Source organism: Oncorhynchus kisutch, linkage group LG18 (genome assembly GCF_002021735.2).
Source record: "Oncorhynchus kisutch isolate 150728-3 linkage group LG18, Okis_V2, whole genome shotgun sequence".
Taxonomy (NCBI): domain Eukaryota; kingdom Metazoa; phylum Chordata; class Actinopteri; order Salmoniformes; family Salmonidae; genus Oncorhynchus; species Oncorhynchus kisutch.
This window is the reverse complement of record NC_034191.2, coordinates 79,896,972-79,922,049: the sequence shown is the minus strand read 5'-3', so window position 1 is coordinate 79,922,049 and position 25,078 is coordinate 79,896,972. Positions and strand designations below refer to the sequence as shown.

General features: G+C 43.2%; 2 protein-coding genes across 2 annotated transcripts in view; one reads left to right on the top strand and one right to left on the bottom strand.

The window, feature by feature from the left end:
- Positions 1–25,078, top strand: part of LOC109887037 (nuclear receptor coactivator 2-like) — a 133,160-nt gene that overhangs the window by 68,863 nt on the left and 39,219 nt on the right. The window contains exons 2-3 of the mRNA XM_031796884.1: positions 11,678–11,788; positions 15,723–15,895. The gene's annotated coding sequence lies outside the window, so the exon portion shown is untranslated. The remainder of the gene's footprint in view (positions 1–11,677; positions 11,789–15,722; positions 15,896–25,078) is intronic.
- On the bottom strand, positions 310–2,301 carry LOC116354724 (keratin-associated protein 4-11-like). The gene is made up of 7 exons (XM_031795319.1): positions 2,232–2,301; positions 1,852–2,143; positions 1,592–1,735; positions 1,270–1,503; positions 1,121–1,180; positions 829–1,002; positions 310–325 (listed from the first exon to the last, which is right to left on the bottom strand). The coding sequence occupies exons 1-7, from the start codon at positions 2,299–2,301 to the stop codon at positions 310–312; spliced, it is 990 nt and encodes a 329-aa protein (XP_031651179.1).

The window sequence follows — 25,078 nt, the reverse complement described above, 5'->3', positions numbered from 1 at the left end:
CCTGTCTGTCTGTGACCCTGGTTAACAGTGTCTCAGAGTGTAAAACACTGTACCTGTCTGTCTGTGACCCTGGTTAACAGTGTCTCAGAGTGTAAAACACTGTACCTGTCTGTCTGTGACCCTGGTTAACAGTGTCTCAGAGTGTAACACACTGTACCTGTCCTCTGCCTTGACCCTGGTTAACAGTGTCTCAGAGTGTAAAACACTGTACCTGTCTGTCTGTGACCCTGGTTAACAGTGTCTCAGAGTGTAAAACACTGTACCTGTCTGTCTGTGACCGCTGCCATCTTATTCCTCTTGGATCTTTCTCTAGCTGTCGTCCCCCCTGTAGGAGAGGAGCGATATCAGTGTGCTCTCCCACACATCCAGCATGCAGCAGAAACCTCCTAGTCATATTATTACCCCTCCATTATACAACTCATCATGATGGCGGCTGGTAATTAAACATTCATCAGCTCTCAATAATTGATCGTTTGTCATTAAGGTCAAGGCTGGTGTTTGTGTGTGTGTGTGTGTGTGTGTGTGTGTGTGTGTGTGTGTGGGTGTGTGTGGGTGTGTGTGGGTGTGGGTGTGGGTGTGTGTGTGCTCGATTCAGGGTTTTCCGTCAGGAAAATATGGAACCCGGACAACGTGACCGGGAAGATTTAAATTTACACGGCCATTTGAGAAGTCGAACGGACCCATTGGGTGCGTAACCCAGAAATGTGACAGAAATCACATGTAGATTATGGTCATATTAACAGAACATGCAACTCGTTTAGGGAAAAATAATTTTCAAACATCTGTCAAAATGCAATTCCTGGAAAGACACCGTTCTGAACAGCACACCTGGGGAAGACACCGTTCTGACAGCACACCTGGGGAAGACACCGTTCTGACAGCACACCTGGGGAAGACACCGTTCTGACAGCACACCTGGGGAAGACACCGTTCTGACAGCACACCTGGGGAAGACACCGTTCTGACAGCACACCTGGGGAAGACACCGTTCTGACAGCACACCTGGGGAAGACACCGTTCTGACAGCACACCTGGGGAAGACACCGTTCTGAACAGCACACCTGGGGAAGACACCGTTCTGACAGAACACCTGGGGAAGACACCGTTCTGAACAGCACACCTGGGGAAGACACCGTTCTGAACAGCACACCTGGGGAAGACACCGTTCTGAACAGCACACCTGGGGAAGACACCGTTCTGAACATCACACCTGGGGAAGACACCGTTCTGACAGCACACCTGGGGAAGACACCGTTCTGAACAGCACACCTGGGGAAGACACCGTTCTGAACAGCACACCTGGGGAAGACACCGTTCTGACAGCACACCTGGGGAAGACACCGTTCTGACAGCACACCTGGGGAAGACACCGTTCTGAACAGCACACCTGGGGAAGACACCGTTCTGACAGCACACCTGGGGAAGACACCGTTCTGACAGCACACCTGGGGAAGACACCGTTCTGACAGCACACCTGGGGAAGACACCGTTCTGACAGCACACCTGGGGAAGACACCGTTCTGACAGCACACCTGGGGAAGACACCGTTCTGAACAGCACACCTGGGGAAGACACCGTTCTGACAGCACACCTGGGGAAGACACCGTTCTGACAGCACACCTGGGGAAGACACCGTTCTGACAGCACACCTGGGAAGACACCGTTCTGAACAGCACACCTGGGGAAGACACCGTTCTGACAGCACACCTGGGAAGACACCGTTCTGACAGCACACCTGGGGAAGACACCGTTCTGACAGCACACCTGGGGAAGACACCGTTCTGACAGCACACCTGGGGAAGACACCGTTCTGACAGCACACCTGGGAAGACACCGTTCTGAACAGCACACCTGGGGAAGACACCGTTCTGACAGCACACCTGGGAAGACACCGTTCTGACAGCACACCTGGGGAAGACACTGTTCTGACAGCACACCTGGGGAAGACACCGTTCTGACAGCACACCTGGGGAAGACACCGTTCTGACAGCACACCTGGGGAAGACACCGTTCTGAACAGCACACCTGGGGAAGACACCGTTCTGAACAGCACACCTAGGGAAGACACCGTTCTGACAGCACACCTGGGGAAGACACTGTTCTGAACAGCACACCTGGGGAGACACCGTTCTGAACAGCACACCTGGGGAGACACCGTTCTGAACAGAACACCTAGGGAAGACACCGTTCTGTACAGCACACCTGGGGAAGACACCGTTCTGACAGCACACCTGGGGAAACACCGTTCTGACAGCACACCTGGGGAGACACCGTTCTGAACAGCACACCTGGGGAAAACATCGTTCTGAACAGCACACCTGGGGAAGACACCGTTCTGAACAGCACACCTGATAGTGGTTCAATATTTGACAGAGAAAATTAGACAGCGGCGGAATCTAAAGACGCAACAACCAGGATGGGTTGATAATATAACCAGGATGGGTTGATAATATAACCAGGATGGGTTGATAATATGACCAGGATGGGTTGATAATATAACCAGGATGGGTTGATAATATAACCAGGATGTGTTGATACTATGACCAGGATGGGTTGATAATATAACCAGGATGGGTTGATACTATAACCAGGATGGGTTGATAATATAACCAGGATGGGTTGTTAATACGACCAGGGTGGGTTGATACTATAACCAGGATGGGTTGATACTATAGCCAGGATGGGTTGTTAATACGACCAGGATGGGTTGATACTATAACCAGGATGGGTTGATAATATAACCAGGATGGGTTGATAATATAACCAGGATGGGTTGCTAATATAACCAGGATGGGTTGATACTATAACCAGGATGGGTTGATAATATAACCAGGATGGGTTGATAATATAACCAGGATGGGTTGATACTATAACCAGGATGGGTTGATAATATAACCAGGATGGGTTGTTAATACGACCAGGGTGGGTTGATACTATAACCAGGATGGGTTGATACTATAGCCAGGATGGGTTGTTAATACGACCAGGATGGGTTGATAATATAACCAGGATGGGTTGATAATATAACGAGGATGGGTTGATAATATAACCAGGATGGGTTGATAATATGACCAGGATGGGTTGATGATATGACCAGGATTGTGCCTTTGGCTTCTGGACAATGAAAGAAAGTGAATTGAAAACCAATAGAACAGGAGAGAGATGACATAGTGGTGGGTCCAGTAGAACAGGAGAGAGATGACATAGTGGTGGGTCCAATAGAACAGGAGAGAGATGACATAGTGGTGGATCCAATAGAACAGGAGATAGATGACATAGTGGTGGATACAATAGAACAGGAGAGAGATGACATAGTGGTGGATACAATAGAACAGGAGAGAGATGACATAGTGGTGGGTCCAATAGAACAGGAGAGAGATGACATAGTGGTGGGTCCAATAGAACAGGAGAGATATGACATAGTGGTGGGTCCAATAGAACAGGAGAGAGATGACATAGTGGTGGGTCCAATAGAACAGGAGAGAGATGACATAGTGGTGGGTCCAATAGAACAGGAGAGAGATGACATAGTGGTGGGTCCAATAGAACAGGAGAGAGACGACATAGTGGTGGGTCCAATAGAACAGGAGAGAGATGACATAGTGGTCGGTCCAATAGAACAGGAGAGAGATGACATAGTGGTGGATCCAATAGAACAGGAGAGAGATGACATAGTGGTGGGTCCAATAGAACAGGAGAGAGATGACATAGTGGTCGGTCCAATAGAACAGGAGAGAGATGACATAGTGGTGGATCTAATAGAACAGGAGAGAGATGACATAGTGGTGGGTCCAATAGAACAGGAGAGAGATGACATAGTGGTGGATCTAATAGAACAGGAGAGAGATGACATAGTGGTGGATCCAATAGAACAGGAGAGAGATGACATAGTGGTGGGTCCAATAGAACAGGAGAGAGATGACATAGTGGTGGATCTAATAGAACAGGAGAGAGATGACATAGTGGTGGGTCCAGTAAAACAGGAAATGGAAATAAATTAGCCAAAATGATATCAAATCCAATTTTATAAAATAATTACTCCTGTCTGTAGAGAAATGAATAAAATCATTCAAAATATTAGACCAGAAAGCATTATGTGGCCCAGGTTTCCCCAAACTCGGTCCTCGAAACCCCAAGGTTTTTTCTGGTTTGTTCACCCTAAAACTACACATCTGATTCAAATCATCAACTTATCATCAAGCTTTGATCATTTGAATCAGTAATAAAACCTTGGTATCCTGTGGACCGAGTTTAGGAAACGCTGACATAGACGCAGAGGAATCGAGATCATTAGTTCATTTATTTTTTTATAATTAAAAATAAATAAATGTGATTGTTTCACCTCGGCTGTCTTCCTCCAAATTCTTGTGCTTTCATTGTATCGTTGTGTGAATTGTTTGGCCTCAGATTTGACATTTTGATAAATTCTCTTGTGACAGATGTCACCAGTAGTAAATATACCGCTAATCCACATCACTTGGTTACAGTCATTTACCGTTGTCATTCTTGGGATTGGAGACGGTCGTTTCACCAACCTGCTGCGCTTGTTTTCGTAACCACTTATTTCAGAACCGCCATTTTGTTTGGAGTGCGTCATAGGAGCAGGTGTCTGGTTTCTCTGTCCTGTTAATGTTGAGGACGTGTATATAACTACCTGGTCTGCTGCGTGGAAATGGAAATGTTTATTTTTTATTTTTAATATCCATTGAGAATAATAATATTTTTAAAATAGAAATCTTTCCAACAATCTCAAATACTGGATAATCACCAATCCTCTGTGTGAAAGACCAATGGAAGTTATCGGCCTACTGCTGCATTGGCCTGTAGTAGGCTTGGGTCATATACTGTTTATATTGAGGTATTATTACATGGCTACGGGGGCTGAGGGAGGGGAGGGCTACGACACTGCTTATAACTACGTTAAGTATACCCAGTATACTGTGTCTATGCTGTGTCCATACTGTGTCTATGCTGTGTCCATACTGTGTCTATGCTGTGTCTATGCTGTGTCTATGCTGTGTCCATACTGTGTCCATACTGTGTCTATACTGTGTCTATGCTGTGTCCATGCTGTGTCCATACTGTGTCTATACTGTGTCTATGCTGTGTCTATGCTGTGTCTATGCTGTGTCTATACTGTGTCTATGCTGTGTCCATGCTGTGTCTATGCTGTGTCCATGCTGCCCATAAGAAAAAAATAAGATGTGTTAAATGAATGATATTCAGGTCATGTCTCCAGCTGTGTCTATGCTGTGTCTATGCTGTGTCTATGCTGTGTCCATACTGTGTCTATGCTGTGTCCATACTGTGTCTATGCTGTGTCTATGCTGTGTCTATGCTGTGTCCATGCTCTGTCTATGCTGTGTCTATGCTGTGTCTATGCTGTGTCTATGCTGTGTCCATGCTCTGTCTATGCTGTGTCCATACTGTGTCTATGCTGTGTCCATGCTCTGTCTATGCTGTGTCCATACTGTGTCTATGCTGTGTCCATGCTGTGTCCATACTGTGTCTATGCTGTGTCCATACTGTGTCTATGCTGTGTCTATGCTGTGTCCATGCTCTGTCTATGCTGTGTCCATACTGTGTCTATGCTGTGTCTATGCTGTGTCCATACTGTGTCTATGCTGTGTCCATACTGTGTCTATGCTGTGTCTATGCTGTGTCTATGCTGTGTCTATACTGTGTCTATGCTGTGTCTATGCTGTGTCTATGCTGTGTCTATGCTGTGTCTATGCTGTGTCTATGCTGTGTCCATGCTGTGTCTATGCTGTGTCTATGCTGTGTCTATGCTGTGTCCATGCTGTGTCTATGCTGTGTCCGTACTGTGTCTATGCTGTGTCCATACTGTGTCTATGCTGTGTGTGTGTGTTAAAACAGATGACGAGATGAATTAACCAAACTCACTCTGGGGACCCTCTGCTCGTCATGTTTTTGATGGGACAATGTTAGACAGATTGACTTGTTGAGGGGACAATGTTAGACAGATTGACTTGTTGAGGGGACAATGTTAGACATATTGTGACAGATTGGAGCAGTAGGCCGTCAGTGTGTTTAGCTGAGCACACAGTTTTGGGGAGAGTGTGGGGTTCTCTCTATCTCTATCTTTCTCTATCTATCTATCTATCTTTCACTCTATATATCTCTATCTTTCTCTATCTATCTATCTATCTTTCACTCTATATATCTCTATCTTTCTCTTTATCTCTCTCTATCTCTCTATCTTTATCTCTCTCCTCTCTATCTATCTATCTATCTCTCTCTCTCTCTCTCTCTCTCTCTCTCTCTCTCTCTCTCTCTCTCTCTCTCTCTCTCTCTCTCTCTCTCTCTCTCTCTCTCTCTCTCTCTCTCTCTCTCTCTCTCTCTCTCTCTCTCTCTCTCTCTCTCTCTCTCTCTCTCTCTCTCAATTCAAGGGGCTTTATTGGCATGGGAAACATGTGTTAACATTGCCAAAGCATTACACATACAGAAGTTTCAAAACAGTAAAGACATTACAAATGTCATATTATATATATATATACAGTGTTGCAACGATGTACAAATGGTTAAGGGTACACAAGGGAAAATAAATAAGCAGAAATATGGGTTGTATTTACAATGGTGTTTGTTCTTCACTGGTTGCCCTTTTCTTGTGGCAACAGGTCACAAATCTTGCTGCTGTGATGTCACACTGTGGTATTTCACCCAGTAGATATGGGAGTTTATCAAAATTGGGTTTGTTTTTGAATGTTTTGTGGATCTGTGTAATCTGAGGGAAATATGTGTCTCTAATATGGTCATACATTGGACAGGAGGTTAGGAAGTGCAGCTCCGTTTCCACCTCATTTTGTGGGCAGTGTGCACATAGCCTGTCTTCTCTTGAGAGCCATGTCTGCCTAGGACGTCCTTTCTCAATAGCAAGGCTATGCTCACAGAGGCTGTACATAGTCAATGCGTATCTCTCTGTCTCTCTGTGCTCTCGTTTCAGTCTCTCTGGGGAGAAGAGCACCATCAGAAGGAAATAATTGAATCTCCGCTCCACTTTCGCTCGTTCCTCTTGTGTCGGAACAACCAATGCCACCAGCATAGGGGCACGTGCGTGTGTGTGTTCCTGCAGGCGTGCATGCGTGCGTGTGTGTGTTCCTGCAGGCGTGCATGCGTGCGTGTGTGTGTTCCTGCAGGCGTGCATGCGTGCGTGTGTGTGTTCCTGCAGGCGTGCATGCGTGCGTGTGTGTGTTCCTGCAGGCGTGCATGCGTGCGTGTGTGTTCCTGCAGGCGTGCATGCGTGTGTGTGTGTTCCTGCGGGCGTGCATGCGTGTGTGTGTTCCTGCAGGCGTGCATGCGTGCGTGTGTGTGTTCCTGCAGACGTGCATGCGTGCGTGTGTGTGTTCTTGCAGGCGTGCATGCGTGTGTGTTCTTGCAGGCGTGCATGCGTGTGTGTGTGTTCCTGCGGGCGTGCATGCATGTGTGTGTTCCTGCAGGCGTGCATGCGTGCGTGTGTGTGTGTTCCTGCGGGCGTGCATGCGTGTGTGTGTTCCTGCAGGCGTGCATGCGTGCGTGTGTGTGTTCCTGCGGGCGTGCATGCGTGCGTGTGTGTGTTCCTGCAGGCGTGCATGCGTGCGTGTGTGTGTTCCTGCGGACGTGCGTGCGTGTGTGTGTTCCTGCGGGCGTGCATGCGTGCATGTGTGTGTTCCTGCGGGCGTGCATGCGTGTGTGTGTTCCTGCAGGCGTGCATGCATGCGTGTGTGTGTTCCTGCGGGCGTGCATGCATGCGTGTTTGTGTTCCTGCAGGCGTGCATGCATGCGTGTGTGTGTTCCTGCGGGCGTGCATGCATGCGTGTGTGTGTTCCTGCAGGCGTGCATGCATGCGTGTGTGTGTTCCTGCGGGCGTGCATGCACGTAGTGCAAGTGTGTGTGTTCTAGAGGTCGACCGAGTTATGATTTTTCAATACCGATTATTGGAGTACCAAAAAAGCCAATACCGATTAATCGTTGTTTATTTATTTATAATGATGACAATTTTTTACAAATGTATTTGTAGTAATGACAATTACAACAATACTGAATGAACACTTATTTCAACTTAATATAATACATCAATAAAATCAATTTAGCCTCAAATAAATAATGAAACATGTTCAATTTGGTTAAAAAAATGCAAAAACAAAGTGTTGGAGAAGAAAGTAAAAGTGCAATATGTGCCATGTAAGAAAGCTAACGTTTCAGTTCCTTGCTCAGAACATGAGAACATATGAAAGCTGGTGGTTCCTTTTAACATGAGTCTTCAATATTCCCAGGTAAGAAGTTTTAGGTTGTAGTTATTATTGGACTATTTCTCTCTATACCATTTGTATTTCATATGACTTTGACTATTGGATGTTCTAATAGGTACTTTAGCATTGCCATCCTAATCAGCCCAAGGCTTGAAGCACAGCGAAGAGCTGCTGGCCAAATGCACAAAAGTGCTGTTTGAATGAATGCTTATGAGCCTGCTGCTGCAACAGCTCAGTCAGACTGCTCTTTCAAATCATAGTCTTAATTATAATATAATAAACACACAGAAATACGAGCCTTGAGTCATTATTTTTTTTAAATGTTTATTTTTCCGTTATTTTACAAGGTAAGTTGACGTTCTCATTTACAGCAACGACCTGGGAAATAGTTACAGAGGAGGGGGAGGAAAGAGCCAATTATAAACTGGGGATTATTAGGTGACCGTGATGGTTTGAGGGCCAGATTGAGAATTTAGCCAGGACACCAGGGGCAACCCCTACTCTTACAATAAGTGCCATGGGATCTTTAATGACCTCAGACCTCAGGACACCCGTTTAACGTCCCATCTGAAAGACGGCACCCTACACAGGGCATTGTCCCCAATCACTGCCATGGGGCATTGGGATATTTTTTAGGCCAGAGGAAATAGTGCCTCCTACTGGCCCTCCAACACCACTTCCAGCAGCATCTGGTCTCCCATCCAGGGACTGACCAGGACCAACCCTGCTTAGCTTCAGAAACAAGCCTGCAGTGGTATGCAGGGTGTTTTGACCATTAATATGGTCAAATCCTGAAACTATCATTTTGACAAAACAAAACGTTTATTCGTTCAGTGAAATACGGAACCGTTCCGTATTTTATCGAACAGGCGGCAACCCTAAGTCTAAATATTGCTGTTACATTGTACAACTTTCTATGTTATGTCATAATTATGTAAAATTATGGCGAATTAATTACGGTCTTTGTTAGGAAGAAATGGTCTTCACACAGTTCGCAACGAGCCAGGCGGCCCAAACTGCTGCATATACCCTGACTCTGCTTGCACTGGAACGCAAGAGAAGGGACACCATTTCTTTAGTTAAAAGAAATTCATGTTAGCAGGCAATATTAACTAAATATGCAGTTTTAAAAACATGTACTTGTGTATTGATTTTAAGAAAGGCGTTGATGTTTATGGTTAGGTACACATTTTTTGCGAATGTGCTTGTTAAATCATCACCCGTTTGAGGAAGTAGGCTGTGATTCGATGATAAATTAACAGGCACCGCATTGATTATATACAACGCAGGACAAACTAGTAATATCATCAACCATGTGTAGTTAACTAGTGATTATGTTAAGATTGATTGATTGTTTTTTACAAGATAAGTTTAACGCTAGCTAGTAACTTACCATGTCTCCTTGCTTCAGCCTGCAGTCAACCTGCCACGCAGTCTCCTTCTTGGAGTGCAATGCTATCGGCGTCCAAAAATGACGATTACCGATTGTTAGGAAAACTTGAAATCGGCCCTAATTAATCAGCCATGTCGATTTAATCGCTCGACCTCTAGTGTGTGAACTCCTGAATAGGGCAGACAGCCCAACATCTGAATGAGCCACCCTAGTTCACTTGGATATGGGATTTGGGGAAGAGTGTCATTTTGGGTTAAGTACCTTTTTATGCATGAGTGTGGTCTTTCTCTGACAGCTGCTGGTACATTAGTGTGGTCTTTCTCTGACAGCTGGTACATTAGTGTGGTCTTTCTCTGACAGCTGCTGGTACATTAGTGTGGTCTTTCTCTGACAGCTGGTACATTAGTGTGGTCTTTCTCTGACAGCTGGTACATTAGTGTGGTCTTTCTCTGACAGCTGCTGGTACATTAGTGTGGTCTTTCTCTGACAGCTGCAGGTACATTAGTGTGGTCTTTCTCTGACAGCTGGTACATCAGTGTGGTCTTTCTCTGACAGCTGCAGGTACATTAGTGTGGTCTTTCTCTGAAAGCTGCAGGTACATTAGTGTGGTCTTTCTCTGACAGCTGGTACATCAGTGTGGTTTTTCTCTGACAGCTGCTGGTACATTCGTGTGGTAATTCTCTGACAGCTGCTGGTACATTAGTGTGGTCTTTCTCTGACAGCTGGTACATTAGTGTGGTCTTTCTCTGAAAGCTCCAGGTACATTCGTGTGGTCTTTCTCTGACAGCTGCAGGTACATTAGTGTGGTCTTTCTCTGACAGCTGCTGGTACATTAGTGTGGTCTTTCTCTGACAGCTGGTACATTAGTGTGGTCTTTCTCTGACAGCTGCAGGTACATTAGTGTGGTCTTTCTCTGAAAGCTGCAGGTACATTAGTGTGGTCTTTCTCTGACAGCTGCAGGTACATTAGTGTGGTCTTTCTCTGACAGCTGCAGGTACATTAGTGTGGTCTTTCTCTGACAGCTGGTACATTAGTGTGGTCTTTCTCTGACAGCTGGTACATTAGTGTGGTCTTTCTCTGACAGCTGCTGGTACATTAGTGTGGTCTTTCTCTGACAGCTGCTGGTACATTAGTGTGGTCTTTCTCTGACAGCTGGTACATCAGTGTGGTTTTTCTCTGACAGCTGCTGGTACATTCGTGTGGTAATTCTCTGACAGCTGCTGGTACATTAGTGTGGTCTTTCTCTGACAGCTGGTACATTAGTGTGGTCTTTCTCTGAAAGCTCCAGGTACATTCGTGTGGTCTTTCTCTGACAGCTCCAGGTACATTAGTGTGGTCTTTCTCTGACAGCTGCAGGTACATTAGTGTGGTCTTTCTCTGACAGCTCCAGGTACATCCGTGTGGTCTTTCTCTGACAGCTGCAGGTACATGAGTTTGGTCTTTCTCTGACAGCTGGTACATTAGTGTGGTCTTTCTCTGACAGCCGGTACATTAGTGTGGTCTTTCTCTGACGGCTCGTACATGAGTGTGGTCTTTCTCTAACAGCTGCAGGTACATTAGTGTGGTCATTCTCTGACAGCCGGTACATGAGTTTGGTCTTTCTCTGACAGCCGGTGCATTAGTGTGTTTCTCTGACAGCCGGTACATTAGTGTGTTTCTCTGACAGCTGGTACATTTGTGTGGTCTTTCTCTGACAGCTGGTACATTCGTGTGTTTCTCTGACAGCTGGTACATTAGTGTGGTCTTTCTCTGACAGCCGGTACATTATTGTGTTTCTCTGCCAGCCGGTACATGAGTTTGGTCTTTCTCTGACAGCTGGTACATTAGTGTGGTCTTTCTCTGACAGCTGGTACATTAGTGTGGTCTTTCTCTGACAGCCGGTACATTAGTGTGGTCTTTCTCTGACAGCTGGTACATTAGTGTGGTCTTTCTCTGACAGCCGGTACATTAGTGTGTTTCTCTAACCTCTCCTGGTTGGTGGATGATTGTTATGTTGTCTATATAACTGTTCTCTCTGTGTGTGTTGTCTCCACAGACGCTGATATGCAGTGAGGATGAGTGGTGTCGGTGAAAACCTCTCGGACCCTGCTGCCAGGGACGAGTCACGGAAACGCAAAGAATGTTCCTCTGACCTACTGGGTCCCAGGTACACACTTCTTTACTACTACCACTGTACCACACTAACTACTTTACTGTGGCTTTACATTAGGCTGGGCGGTATACCGTATTTTATGATATACCGGTAATGATACAGGGACCGGTTTGGGTTGTTACTATACCTTCTATACTGGTATTGATACAGGGACCGGTTTGGGTCGTTACTATACCTTCTATACTGGTATTGATACAGGGACCGGTTTGGGTTGTTACTATACCTTCTATAACAGTATTGATACAGGGACCGGTTTGGGTCGTTTCTATACCTTCTATACTGGTATTGATACAGGGACCGGTTTGGGTCGTTACTATACCTTCTATACTGGTATTGATACAGGGACCGGTTTGGGTCGTTACTATACCTTCTATACTGGTATTGATACAGGGACCGGTTTGGGTTGTTACTATACCTTCTATACTGGTATTGATACAGGGACCGGTTTGGGTTGTTACTATACCTTCTATACTGGTATTGATACAGGGACCGGTTTGGGTCGTTACTATACCTTCTATACCGGTATTGATACAGGGACCGGTTTGGGTTGTTACTATACCTTCTATACTGGTATTGATACAGGGACCGGTTTGGGTTGTTACTATACCTTCTATACTGGTATTGATACAGGGACCGGTTTGGGTCGTTACTATACCTTCTATACTGGTATTGATACAGGGACCGGTTTGGGTCGTTACTATACCTTCTATACTGGTATTGATACAGGGACCGGTTTGGGTTGTTACTATACCTTCTATACTGGTATTGATACAGGGACCGGTTTGGGTTGTTACTATACCTTCTATAACAGTATTGATACAGGGACCGGTTTGGGTCGTTACTATACCTTCTATACCTTCTATACTGGTATTGATACAGGGACCGGTTTGGGTTGTTACTATACCTTCTATAACAGTATTGATACAGGGACCGGTTTGGGTCGTTACTATACCTTCTATAACAGTATTGATACAGGGACCGGTTTGGGTCGTTACTATACCTTCTATACCTTCTATACTGGTATTGATACAGGGACTGGTTTGGGTTGTTACTATACCTTCTATAACAGTATTGATACAGGGACCGGTTTGGGTCGTTACTATACCTTCTATACTGGTATTGATACAGGGACCGGTTTGGGTCGTTACTATACCTTCTATACTGGTATTGATACAGGGACCGGTTTGGGTCGTTACTATACCTTCTATACTGGTATTGATACAGGGACCGGTTTGGGTCGTTACTATACCTTCTATACTGGTATTGATACAGGGACCGGTTTGGGTTGTTACTATACCTTCTATACTGGTATTGATACAGGGACCGGTTTGGGTTGTTACTATACCTTCTATACTGGTATTGATACAGGGACCGGTTTGGGTCGTTACTATACCTTCTATACCGGTATTGATACAGGGACCGGTTTGGGTTGTTACTATACCTTCTATACTGGTATTGATACAGGGACCGGTTTGGGTTGTTACTATACCTTCTATACTGGTATTGATACAGGGACCGGTTTGGGTCGTTACTATACCTTCTATACTGGTATTGATACAGGGACCGGTTTGGGTCGTTACTATACCTTCTATACTGGTATTGATACAGGGACCGGTTTGGGTTGTTACTATACCTTCTATACTGGTATTGATACAGGGACCGGTTTGGGTTGTTACTATACCTTCTATAACAGTATTGATACAGGGACCGGTTTGGGTCGTTACTATACCTTCTATAACAGTATTGATACAGGGACCGGTTTGGGTCGTTACTATACCTTCTATAACAGTATTGATACAGGGACCGGTTTGGGTCGTTACTATACCTTCTATACCTTCTATACTGGTATTGATACAGGGACTGGTTTGGGTTGTTACTATACCTTCTATAACAGTATTGATACAGGGACCGGTTTGGGTCGTTACTATACCTTCTATACTGGTATTGATACAGGGACCGGTTTGGGTCGTTACTATACCTTCTATACTGGTATTGATACAGGGACCGGTTTGGGTCGTTACTATACCTTCTATACTGGTATTGATACAGGGACCGGTTTGGGTTGTTACTATACCTTCTATACTGGTATTGATACAGGGACCGGTTTGGGTTGTTACGATACCTTCTATACTGGTATTGATACAGGGACCGGTTTGGGTCGTTACTATACCTTCTATACCGGTATTGATACAGGGACCGGTTTGGGTTGTTACTATACCTTCTATACTGGTATTGATACAGGGACCGGTTTGGGTTGTTACTATACCTTCTATACTGGTATTGATACAGGGACCGGTTTGGGTTGTTACTATACCTTCTATAACAGTATTGATACAGGGACCGGTTTGGGTCGTTACTATACCTTCTATACCTTCTATACTGGTATTGATACAGGGACCGGTTTGGGTCGTTACTATACCTTATATACCGGTATTGATACAGGGACCGGTTTGGGTCGTTACTATACCTTCTATACCGGTATTGATACAGGGACCGGTTTGGGTTGTTACTATACCTTCTATACTGGTATTTGAATGTTTGGTTTGTTAAATGTGATACACCATGTGTAATGTCAGTATTTATTGTTTACTTCCCTACTTGAGTCATCTCTCTCTCCGGCTCTTTCTCTCCGTGACACTTTCCACACAGACCTAGCCACGCCCCCTGTCACTCAAAGGAGCACAGTTGATGCTCCTCAACCACGAGACACTTTGCGTTTAGTCCGCATGGTCAATGCAGCACATGCAACAATGCTGATGACAACAATGCTGTTTTCACTTTGCTTCGTAATATAAATCCACTAGCGTTCCATAATGACACTATCAGTTTGTGTTTCTTACATCAGCTAGGTTTATCTTTTCTTAGCATGTTGCCCTAAATCTTGTGAGATGCTAATTGTTAGCCGCTAATGCTAATAGCTAGCTAGCTCATAAAATGTGCTGAGTCAGAACAAACGTAGCTAGCTAATACTGCCTGATAAAGCAGTGATGGTGTAGACCTAAATCAGCATGTTGTTTGTGCAACAGTATCTTCTAATTCAAAGAGGAAAAATGCTAAGCAAGAATATATGAAGTAGCTAAGAGAAAACTTGCAATGTAGCCAAAGCTTATAGGCTCCCCTAGGAAACACTTATCAACACTTTAGTTCCTACCCTGTCACAATAACTCCTCCCCTGGCATTTTAATTCATCGTATTCTCAAACACTGTATTCAAAGTGCCCACTATTATATTCTAACTATAGAATTAGAATAGTCATTATATTTCCATGATTCCAACAGTTTTGCTCTAATTTAAAAGTCTAATCACAATTGCAACATTTGGTTAAAAATAAGTCCTATATTATGTTCCCATATCGTGCAGCCCTACTTGGCAGTGTGGACATTATCTCTACTGAGCAGTGGTATTATATCATGGAACACATTCTGTTATATTACATCATGGAGCACATTCTGTTATATTATATCATGGAACACATTCTGTTATATTACATCATGGAACACATTCTGTTATATTACATCATGGAACACATTCTGTTATATTACATCAAGGAACACATTCTGTTATATTATATCATGGAACACATTCTGTTATATTACATCATGGAACACATTCTGTTATATTACATCATGGATCACATTCTGTTATATTACATCATGGAACACATTCTGTTATATTATATCATGGAACACATTCTGTTATATTACATCATGGAACACATTCTGTTATATTACATCATGGAACACAATCTGTTATATTATATCATGGAACACACTAATATCAACTGGTTATATTATATCATGGAACACATTCTGTTATATTACATCATGGAACACATTCTGTTATATTACATCATGGAACACATTCTGTTATATTATATCATGGAACACGTCTCACACGGGCCTTCTCTTTACCCCCCTTGTCTCCTCAGCCTCAAACGAAGCAACGAGAAGAGAAACCGCGAGCATGAGAACAAGTACATTGAGGAGCTGGCCGAGCTGATCTTCGCCAACTTCAACGACATCGATAACTTCAACGTCAAGCCTGACAAATGTGCTATCCTGAAGGAGACTGTCAGACAGATACGCCAGATCAAGGAGCAAGGTACTACACTGCACTACACTACACTGGTATAACACTGCACTGCAATACACTGGTATAACACTGCACTACACTACACTGGTACTACACTGCTCTACACTACACTGGTATAACACTGCACTGCAATACACTGGTATAACACTGCACTACACTACACTACACTGGTACAACACTGCACTGCACTACACTGGTATAACACTGCACTGCAATACACTGGTATAACACTGCACTACACTACACTGGTACTACACTGCTCTACACTACACTGGTATAACACTGCACTGCAATACACTGGTATAACACTGCACTACACTACACTACACTGGTACAACACTGCACTGCACTACACTACACTGGTACAACACTGCACTACACTACACTACACTGGTACAACACTGCACTGCACTACACTACACTACACTACACTACACTGGTACAACACTGCACTACACTACACTACACTGGTACAACACTGCACTGCACTCCACTGGTACAACAATGCACTACACTACACTACACTACACTGGTACTACACTACACTACAATACACTGGTACAACACTGCACTACACTACACTACACTACACTACACTGGTACAACACTGCACTGCACTACACTACACTGGTACTACACTACACTACACTGGTATAACACTGCACTGCAATACACTGGTATAACACTGCACTACACTAAACTACACTGGTACAACACTGCACTGCACTACACTACACTGGTACAACACTGCACTACACTACACTACACTGGTACAACACTGCACTGCACTACACTGGTATAACACTGCACTGCACTACACTACACTACACTGGTACAACACTGCACTACACTACACTACACTGGTACAACACTGCACTGCACTACACTGGTACAACAATGCACTACACTACACTACACTACACTGGTACTACACTACACTACAATACACTGGTACAACACTGCACTACACTACACTACACTACACTACACTACACTACACTACACTACACTGGTACAACACTGCACTGCACTACACTACACTGGTACTACACTACACTACACTGGTACAACACTGCACTACACTACACTACACTACACTGGTACTACACTACACTACACTACACTGGTACTACACTGCACTACACTACACTACACTGGTACAACACTGCACTACATTACACTACACTGGTACAACACTGCACTACACTACACTGGTACTAAACTGCACTACAGTGGTACAACACTGCACTACACTACACTACACTGGTACAACACTGCACTGCACTACACTACACTGGTACAACACTACACTACACTACACTACACTGGTACAACACTGCACTACACTACACTACACTGGTACAACACTGCACTACACTACACTACACTGGTACAACACTGCACTACACTACACTACACTACACTGGTACTACACTACACTACACTGGTACAACACTGCACTACACTACACTGGTACTACACTACACTACACTGGTACAACACTGCACTGCACTACACTGGTACAACACTGCACTGCACTACACTACACTACACTGGTACTACACTACACTACACTACACTGGTACAACACTGCACTGCACTACACTGGTACAACACTGCACTGCACTACACTACACTGGTACTACACTACACTACACTACACTGGTACAACACTGCACTGCACTACACTGGTACAACACTGCACTGCACTACACTACACTGGTACAACACTTGCTTTATTGGTCTATTTTGCATGACAGAATTGGACAGTCTTACACAAAATTCAGCCAGCCTTACACATACAGGTAACTGCCAGAATAAAGGAAACACCTGAGTAAATGACGGATGCAAAGTATATTGAAAGCAGGTGCTTCCACATAGGTGTGGTTCCTGAGTTAATTAAGCAATTAACATCCCATCATGCTCAGGGTCCTGTATAAAAATGCTGGGCAGGTCATTATTTTTGGTTATCATGGCTATGCCTCTTTTAGATCACAATGCCCCCATCCACAGGCCATGAGTAGTCACCTGAAAGGTTTGATGTGCATGAAAACGATGTTAACCATATACCACGGCCGTCTCAGTCACCAGATCTCAACCCAACTGAACACTTATGGGAGATTCTGGAGCAGCTGAGACAGCGTTTTCCACCACCATCAACAAAACACCAAATGATGGAATTTGTCCTGGAAGAAATGGTGTCACATCCCTTCAGTAGAGATCCAGACACTTAGAATCTATGACAAGGTGCATTGAAGCTGTTCTGTGGTGGGCCAACGACCTATTAAGACACTATATGTTGGTGTTTCCTTTATTTTGGCAGTTACATGTAAATTAAATACAGATCGGTGCCCCCCCCCCCCCCTTTTTTTTTTTTTAAAGCTACTATATTTAAATTTTGGGGTAAATTTACATTGACAGATCTATAACTAATTTCTTTCTCATTGAAAGTCAGTATTTCGAAGAGGTAGATCTGCTCTATGTGCTCTATTTCTGTGCTTTCCCGTTCTTACAAAAAAAATGTTTTCTTCTTTTATACACCAGCTGAAAATACAATATTTTTTGGTGATGGAAAAGATATTGAATAACAGATAGTCCTTACTGCTATTAGCCCATAGAAACACATTGAATAACAGATAGTCCTTACTGCTATCAGCCAATAGAAACACATTGAATAACAGATAGTCCTTACTGCTATTAGCCAATAGAAACACAGTGAATAACAGTCATTACTGCTATTAGCCAATAGAAACACAGTGATTAACAGTCATTACTGCTATTAGCCAATAGAAACACAGTGAATAACAGATAGTCCTTACTGCTATTAGCCAATAGAAACACAGTGAATAACAGTCATTACTGCTATTAGCCAATAGAAACACATTGAATAACAGATAGTCCTTACTGCTATTAGCCAATAGAAACACATTGAATAACAGTCATTACTGCTATTAGCCAATAGAAACACAGTGAATAACAGTCATTACTGCTATTAGCCAATAGAAACACAGTGAATAACAGACATTACTGCTATTAGCCAATAGAAACACAGTGAATAACAGTCATTACTGCTATTAGCCAATAGAAACACATTGATTCTCTACATGGAACAAATAAATAATCTAAAGGAAGTTTGTTTTGAAGTCTCTGTCCATAATCTGAGCGATATAAGAAAGGAACTTGTTTTTATATAAAACAAAACAAATGGAAACATTGAACATGTATTTGACCCTTATTGTTGGCACCACTGTGTATATATATATATATATATATGTGTGTATATATATGTACAGTGGAGAGAACAAGTATTTGATACACTGCCGATTTTGCAGGTTTTCCTACTTACAAAGCATGTAGAGGTCTGTAATTTTTATGATAGGTACACTTCAACTGTGAGAGACGGAATCTAAATCTAAATCTGCTTGTTGTAGCGCTGAGTGGAAATAGGAAGAACGGCCATTTTGTGGGTTATAAAAGGGTTGAATACAAAGTTTTTTTTTAAAGCTACTATATTTAAATTTTGGGGTAAATTTACATTGACAGATCTATAACTAATTTCTTTCTCATTGAAAGTCAGTATTTCGAAGAGGTAGATCTGCTCTATGTGCTCTATTTCTGTGCTTTCCCGTTCTTACAAAAAAAATGTTTTCTTCTTTTATACACCAGCTGAAAATACAATATTTTTTGGTGATGGAAAAGATATTTCACAGCGGTTTAGATGGTACAATGATTCTCAATGACACTATACTTGCTTGTTTTGTCACGTAAACTGAAATTAGGCGAACTATTTGAATTATAGCAACCAGGATGCATAGTGCATCTTTAAGTAATTAGGTTAGTGCCTTGCTCAATGGCACAATGGCAGTAGTTATTAACCCATAAGAGTTGTAAGCACGATCCAAGATGGAGCTGTATGGGATTGTTTTAAGAAAGTCATACCAAGCATAATTAAAAAATGGTTTAACAAAACAATTGCCTTACTGCTATTAGCCAATAGAAACACATTGAATAACAGATAGTCCTTACTGCTATTAGCCAATAGAAACACATTGAATAACAGATAGTCCATACTGCTATTAGCCAATAGAAACACATTGAATAACAGATAGTCCTTACTGCTATTAGCCAATAGAAACACATTGAATAACAGATAGTCCTTACTGCTATTAGCCAATCGAAACACATTGAATAACAGATAGTCCTTACTGCTATTAGCCAATAGAAACACATTGAATAACAGATAGTCCTTACTGCTATTAGCCCATAGAAACACATTGAATAACAGTCATTACTGCTATTAGCCAATAGAAACACAGTGAATAACAGTCATTACTGCTATTAGCCCATAGAAACACATTGAATAACAGTCATTACTGCTATTAGCCAATAGAAACACAGTGAATAACAGACATTACTGCTATTAGCCAATAGAAACACATTGAATAACAGTCATTACTGCTATTAGCCAATAGAAACACAGTGAATAACAGTCATTACTGCTATTAGCCAATAGAAACACATTGAATAACAGATAGTCCTTACTGCTATTAGCCCATAGAAACACATTGAATAACAGATAGTCCTTACTGCTATCAGCCAATAGAAACACATTGAATAACAGATAGTCCTTACTGCTATTAGCCAATAGAAACACAGTGAATAACAGTCATTACTGCTATTAGCCAATAGAAACACAGTGATTAACAGTCATTACTGCTATTAGCCAATAGAAACACAGTGAATAACAGATAGTCCTTACTGCTATTAGCCAATAGAAACACAGTGAATAACAGTCATTACTGCTATTAGCCAATAGAAACACATTGAATAACAGATAGTCCTTACTGCTATTAGCCAATAGAAACACATTGAATAACAGTCATTACTGCTATTAGCCAATAGAAACACAGTGAATAACAGTCATTACTGCTATTAGCCAATAGAAACACAGTGAATAACAGACATTACTGCTATTAGCCAATAGAAACACAGTGAATAACAGTCATTACTGCTATTAGCCAATAGAAACACATTGATTCTCTACATGGAACAAATAAATAATCTAAAGGAAGTTTGTTTTGAAGTCTCTGTCCATAATCTGAGCGATATAAGAAAGGAACTTGTTTTTATATAAAACAAAACAAATGGAAACATTGAACATGTATTTGACCCTTATTGTTGGCACCACTGTGTATATATATATATATATATGTGTGTATATATATGTACAGTGGAGAGAACAAGTATTTGATACACTGCCGATTTTGCAGGTTTTCCTACTTACAAAGCATGTAGAGGTCTGTAATTTTTATGATAGGTACACTTCAACTGTGAGAGACGGAATCTAAATCTAAATCTGCTTGTTGTAGCGCTGAGTGGAAATAGGAAGAACGGCCATTTTGTGGGTTATAAAAGGGTTGAATACAAAGTGTTGACAGTGCTGAGTAACAACTTAAACATGAACTCACTCATAAAAACAGCAGCTCTTTGCTGTATTCGTTGACAGTCTCTCTCTAGTCGTGGTTTTAAACGTTTTAAACAGTATACATTAGCGGTAGCTTACTTTGAGTCCTGCTACGTTACTGCAGGGTAATCTGAGCCATCTGATTGGCCAGCGGTGGGCCTATAGTGCACTTGATTTGCTCTCTGGGCCCACCGGGAAGGCAGAGTGTTGTATCTCCAGACACATCAAATGGTTGAAAATGGCAACAGTTGGCCTACCCGGCGCGCAGGGCAGCTGAATCAGGTGCACCTACTTGAAAAAAGTCCAAGTTGAGTGAAGTTTGATCTCGTGCTTTTCTCCGTAGCTTACAGGGAACATTGTTGTGGAGATTGTCACTTTTCCACAGAGGGGTCATATTACTGTGAAGCCCAAGCTGTTTGGACGCTACAGACTGAAGTTGGCAGATCGTCTGTACCGAATTCAGACGAGACCCAAGACACTTGTGTGGATCGTAGAGCAAAACGGAGAAGACCATCTTGTTCGTGAGAGTCTCATCTTTCCATAGAGGGGCACAATAGTTTTGTAGGCCAAACCGTGCGGACGCTACAGATGATTTTGTGAGAGGACCGATGTTCGGGACGTCTCAGAGTCTGACAAACACCAGTCTAGCTCTGTCAGCTTTCACCGCAGATGTGGAAGTGAGACATCTAATATGTATTAGTCACATGCGCTGAATACAACAGCTGTAGACCTCACAGAGAAATGCTTACTTACGAGCCAATGAAATGCTTACTTACGAGCCAATGAAATGCTTACTTACGAGCCAATGAAATGCTTACTTACGAGCCAATGAAATGCTTACTTACGAGTCAATGAAATGCTTACTTACGAGTCAATGAAATGCTTACTTACGAGTCAATGAAATGCTTACTTACGAGCCAATGAAATGCTTACTTACGAGCCAATGAAATGCTTACTTACGAGCCAATGAAATGCTTACTTACGAGCCAATGAAATGCTTACTTACGAGCCAATGAAATGCTTACTTACGAGCCAATGAAATGCTTACTTACGAGCCAATGAAATACTTACTTACGAGTCAATGAAATGCTTACTTACGAGCCAATGAAATGCTTACTTACGAGCCAATGAAATGCTTACTTAAGAGCCCTCAACCAACAATACAGTTTCAAAAACATGCGTATAAGAATAAGAGATAAAACTAACAAGTAATTAAAGAGCAGGATCGAGACGTGTTCAAATAAATCAATAAATATTTATTTAGCTTAAACTGACTTTTTAAAATGTATTATTATTGCGTACATCGACGTTAGGGGTTAAATAACATATTGAGGTTGGAAGAGGAGGAATTATGTTTCTAACTTTGACAATGGTGTTATATATCTATATATTTACATCTTGGTCTTCACTCAAGGCTACAGTCTCTCAGCTACCCAAAGATTACAGGGAATGGATTCTTAGTTACCGTAGAGCTTTAGTTTTCTCTAGGCCCTCCACTGTTATCAGTCAATTGAAACCTTGTGTGTGTGTGTGTGTGTGTGTGTGTGTGTGTGTGTGTGTGTGTGTGTGTGTGTGTGTGTGTGTGTGTGTGTGTGTGTGTGTGTGTGTGTGTGTGTGTGTGTGTGTGTGTGTGTGTGTGTAATTTTAGGTTATACAAAGTGGGCGGTGACTGGCTGAATATAGTAGTCTATAGAGTCTCTGAGTCAGATGGCAAAGTTAGCTGACTCATGATGGTTGTTTGGTGACTCACAGGCCCCTGGTTATGTAAAGCTGAGTAATAGGACACGACCTGCCTACCATCTCACATCAAATGTGTTTTATAAAGCACTTTTCTACATCGGCAGTACAAAGTGCTTTACCCATCTGTCAATTCAAATCAAATGGTATTAGTCACATGCGCCGAATACAACAGGTGTAGTAGGGGGTACCGGTACAGAGTCAATGTGGAGGCTATATACAGGGGGTACCGGTACAGAGTCAATGTGGAGGCTATATACAGGGGGTACAGGTACAGAGTCAATGTGGAGACTATATACAGGGGGTACCGGTACAGAGTCAATGTGGAGGCTATATACAGGGGGTACAGGTACAGAGTCAATGTGGAGACTATATACAGGGGGTACCGGTACGGAGTCAATGTGGAGGCTATATACAGGGGGTACAGGTACAGAGTCAATGTGGAGACTATATACAGGGGGTACCGGTACGGAGTCAATGTGGAGGCTATATACAGTGGGTACCGGTACAGAGTCAATGTGGAGGCTATATACAGGGGGTACCGGTACAGAGTCAATGTGGAGGCTATATACAGGGGGTACCAGTACAGAGTCAATGTGCGGGTGCACCGTGCGGTAGCAGAAAGAACAGCCTGTGAGTAGGGTGGCTGGAGTCTTTGACAATTTTAGGGCCTTCCTCTGACACCGCCTGTATAGAGGTCCTGAATGGCAGGAAGCTTGGTAATGTACTGGGCCGTATACACTACCCTCTGTTGTGCCTTACGGTTGGAGGCCGAGCAGGTGCCGTACCAGGCAGTGATGCAACCAGTGCTCTCGATGTTGCAGATGTAGAACCTTTTGAGGATCTGAGCACACATGCCAAATATTTTCAGTCTCCTGAGGGGGAATATGTGTTGTCGTGCCCTCTTCACGACTGTCTTGGTGTGTTTGGACCATGTTAGTTTGTTGGTGATGTGGACACCGACCTGCTTTATAGACCAGACAGAGTCTGGTGCTTCCTGCTTTAGTTTATGCTTGTAAGCAGGAATCAGGAGGATAGAATTATGGTCAGATTTGCCAAATGGAGGGCGAGTGTGAGCTTTGTACGCGTCTCTGTGTGTGGAGTAAAGGTGGTCTAGAGTTTTCCCCCTCTGGTTTCACATTTAACATGTTGATAGAAATTTGGTAAAACTGATTTGAGTTTCCCTGCATTAAAGTTTCCGGCCACTAGGAGCGCCGCCTCTGGGTGAGCGTTTTCCTGTTTGCCTTATACAGCTCATTAAGTGTCGTCTTAGTGCCAGCATCGGTCTGTGGTGGTAAATAGACAACTACGAAGAATATAGATGAGAACTCTCTTGGTGAATAGTGTGGTCTACAGCTTATCATGAGAAACTCTACCTCAGGTGAGAAAAACCTCCAGACTTCCTCAGATATCGTGCGCCAGCTGTTGTTTACAAATATGCATAGACCGCCACCCCTTTTCTTACCATAGTGTTCTATCCTGTCGATACTGTGTATCACAGCTGTATGTTATTCATGTTGTCGTTCATCCACGACTCGGTGAAACACAAGATCTTTAATGTCCCGTTGGTAGGATTTACATGCTTGTAGTCTAATTTATTAGTATTTTTTACCCCCTTTTTCTCCCTAATTTCGTGGTTTCCAATTGTTAGTAGTTACTATCTTGTCTCATCGCTACAACTCCCGTACGGGCTCGGGAGAGACGAAGGTTGAAAGTCATGCGTCCTCCGATACACAACCCAACCAAGCCGTACTGCTTCTTAACGCAGCACGCATCCAACCCGGTAGCCAGCCGCACCAATGTGTCGGAGGAAACACTGTGCACCTGGCGACCTCGGTTAGTGCACACTGCGATGAGACAAGGATATCCCTACCGGCCATATCCTCCCTATCCCGGATGACGCTATGCCAATTGTGCGTCGTCCCACGGACCTCCCGGTCGTGGCCGGTTACGACAGAGCCTGGGCGCGAACCCAGGGTCTCCGGTGGCAC

What these genes read in the sequence shown, in the direction of transcription:
- LOC116354724 (XM_031795319.1), bottom strand. Translation starts at nt 2,301, where the DNA reads ATGTTTTCCCCAGGTGTGCTGTTCAGAACGGTGTCTCCCCAGGTGTGC. An exon ending in CAGAACGGTGTCTTCCCCAG is followed by an intron (nt 1,736 to 1,851) that starts GTGTGCTGTTCA and finishes TGTCTTCCCCAG; the next exon opens with GTGTGCTGTCAGAACGGTGT. An exon ending in CAGAACGGTGTCTTCCCCAG is followed by an intron (nt 1,181 to 1,269) that starts GTGTGCTGTTCA and finishes TGTCTTCCCCAG; the next exon opens with GTGTGCTGTTCAGAACGGTG.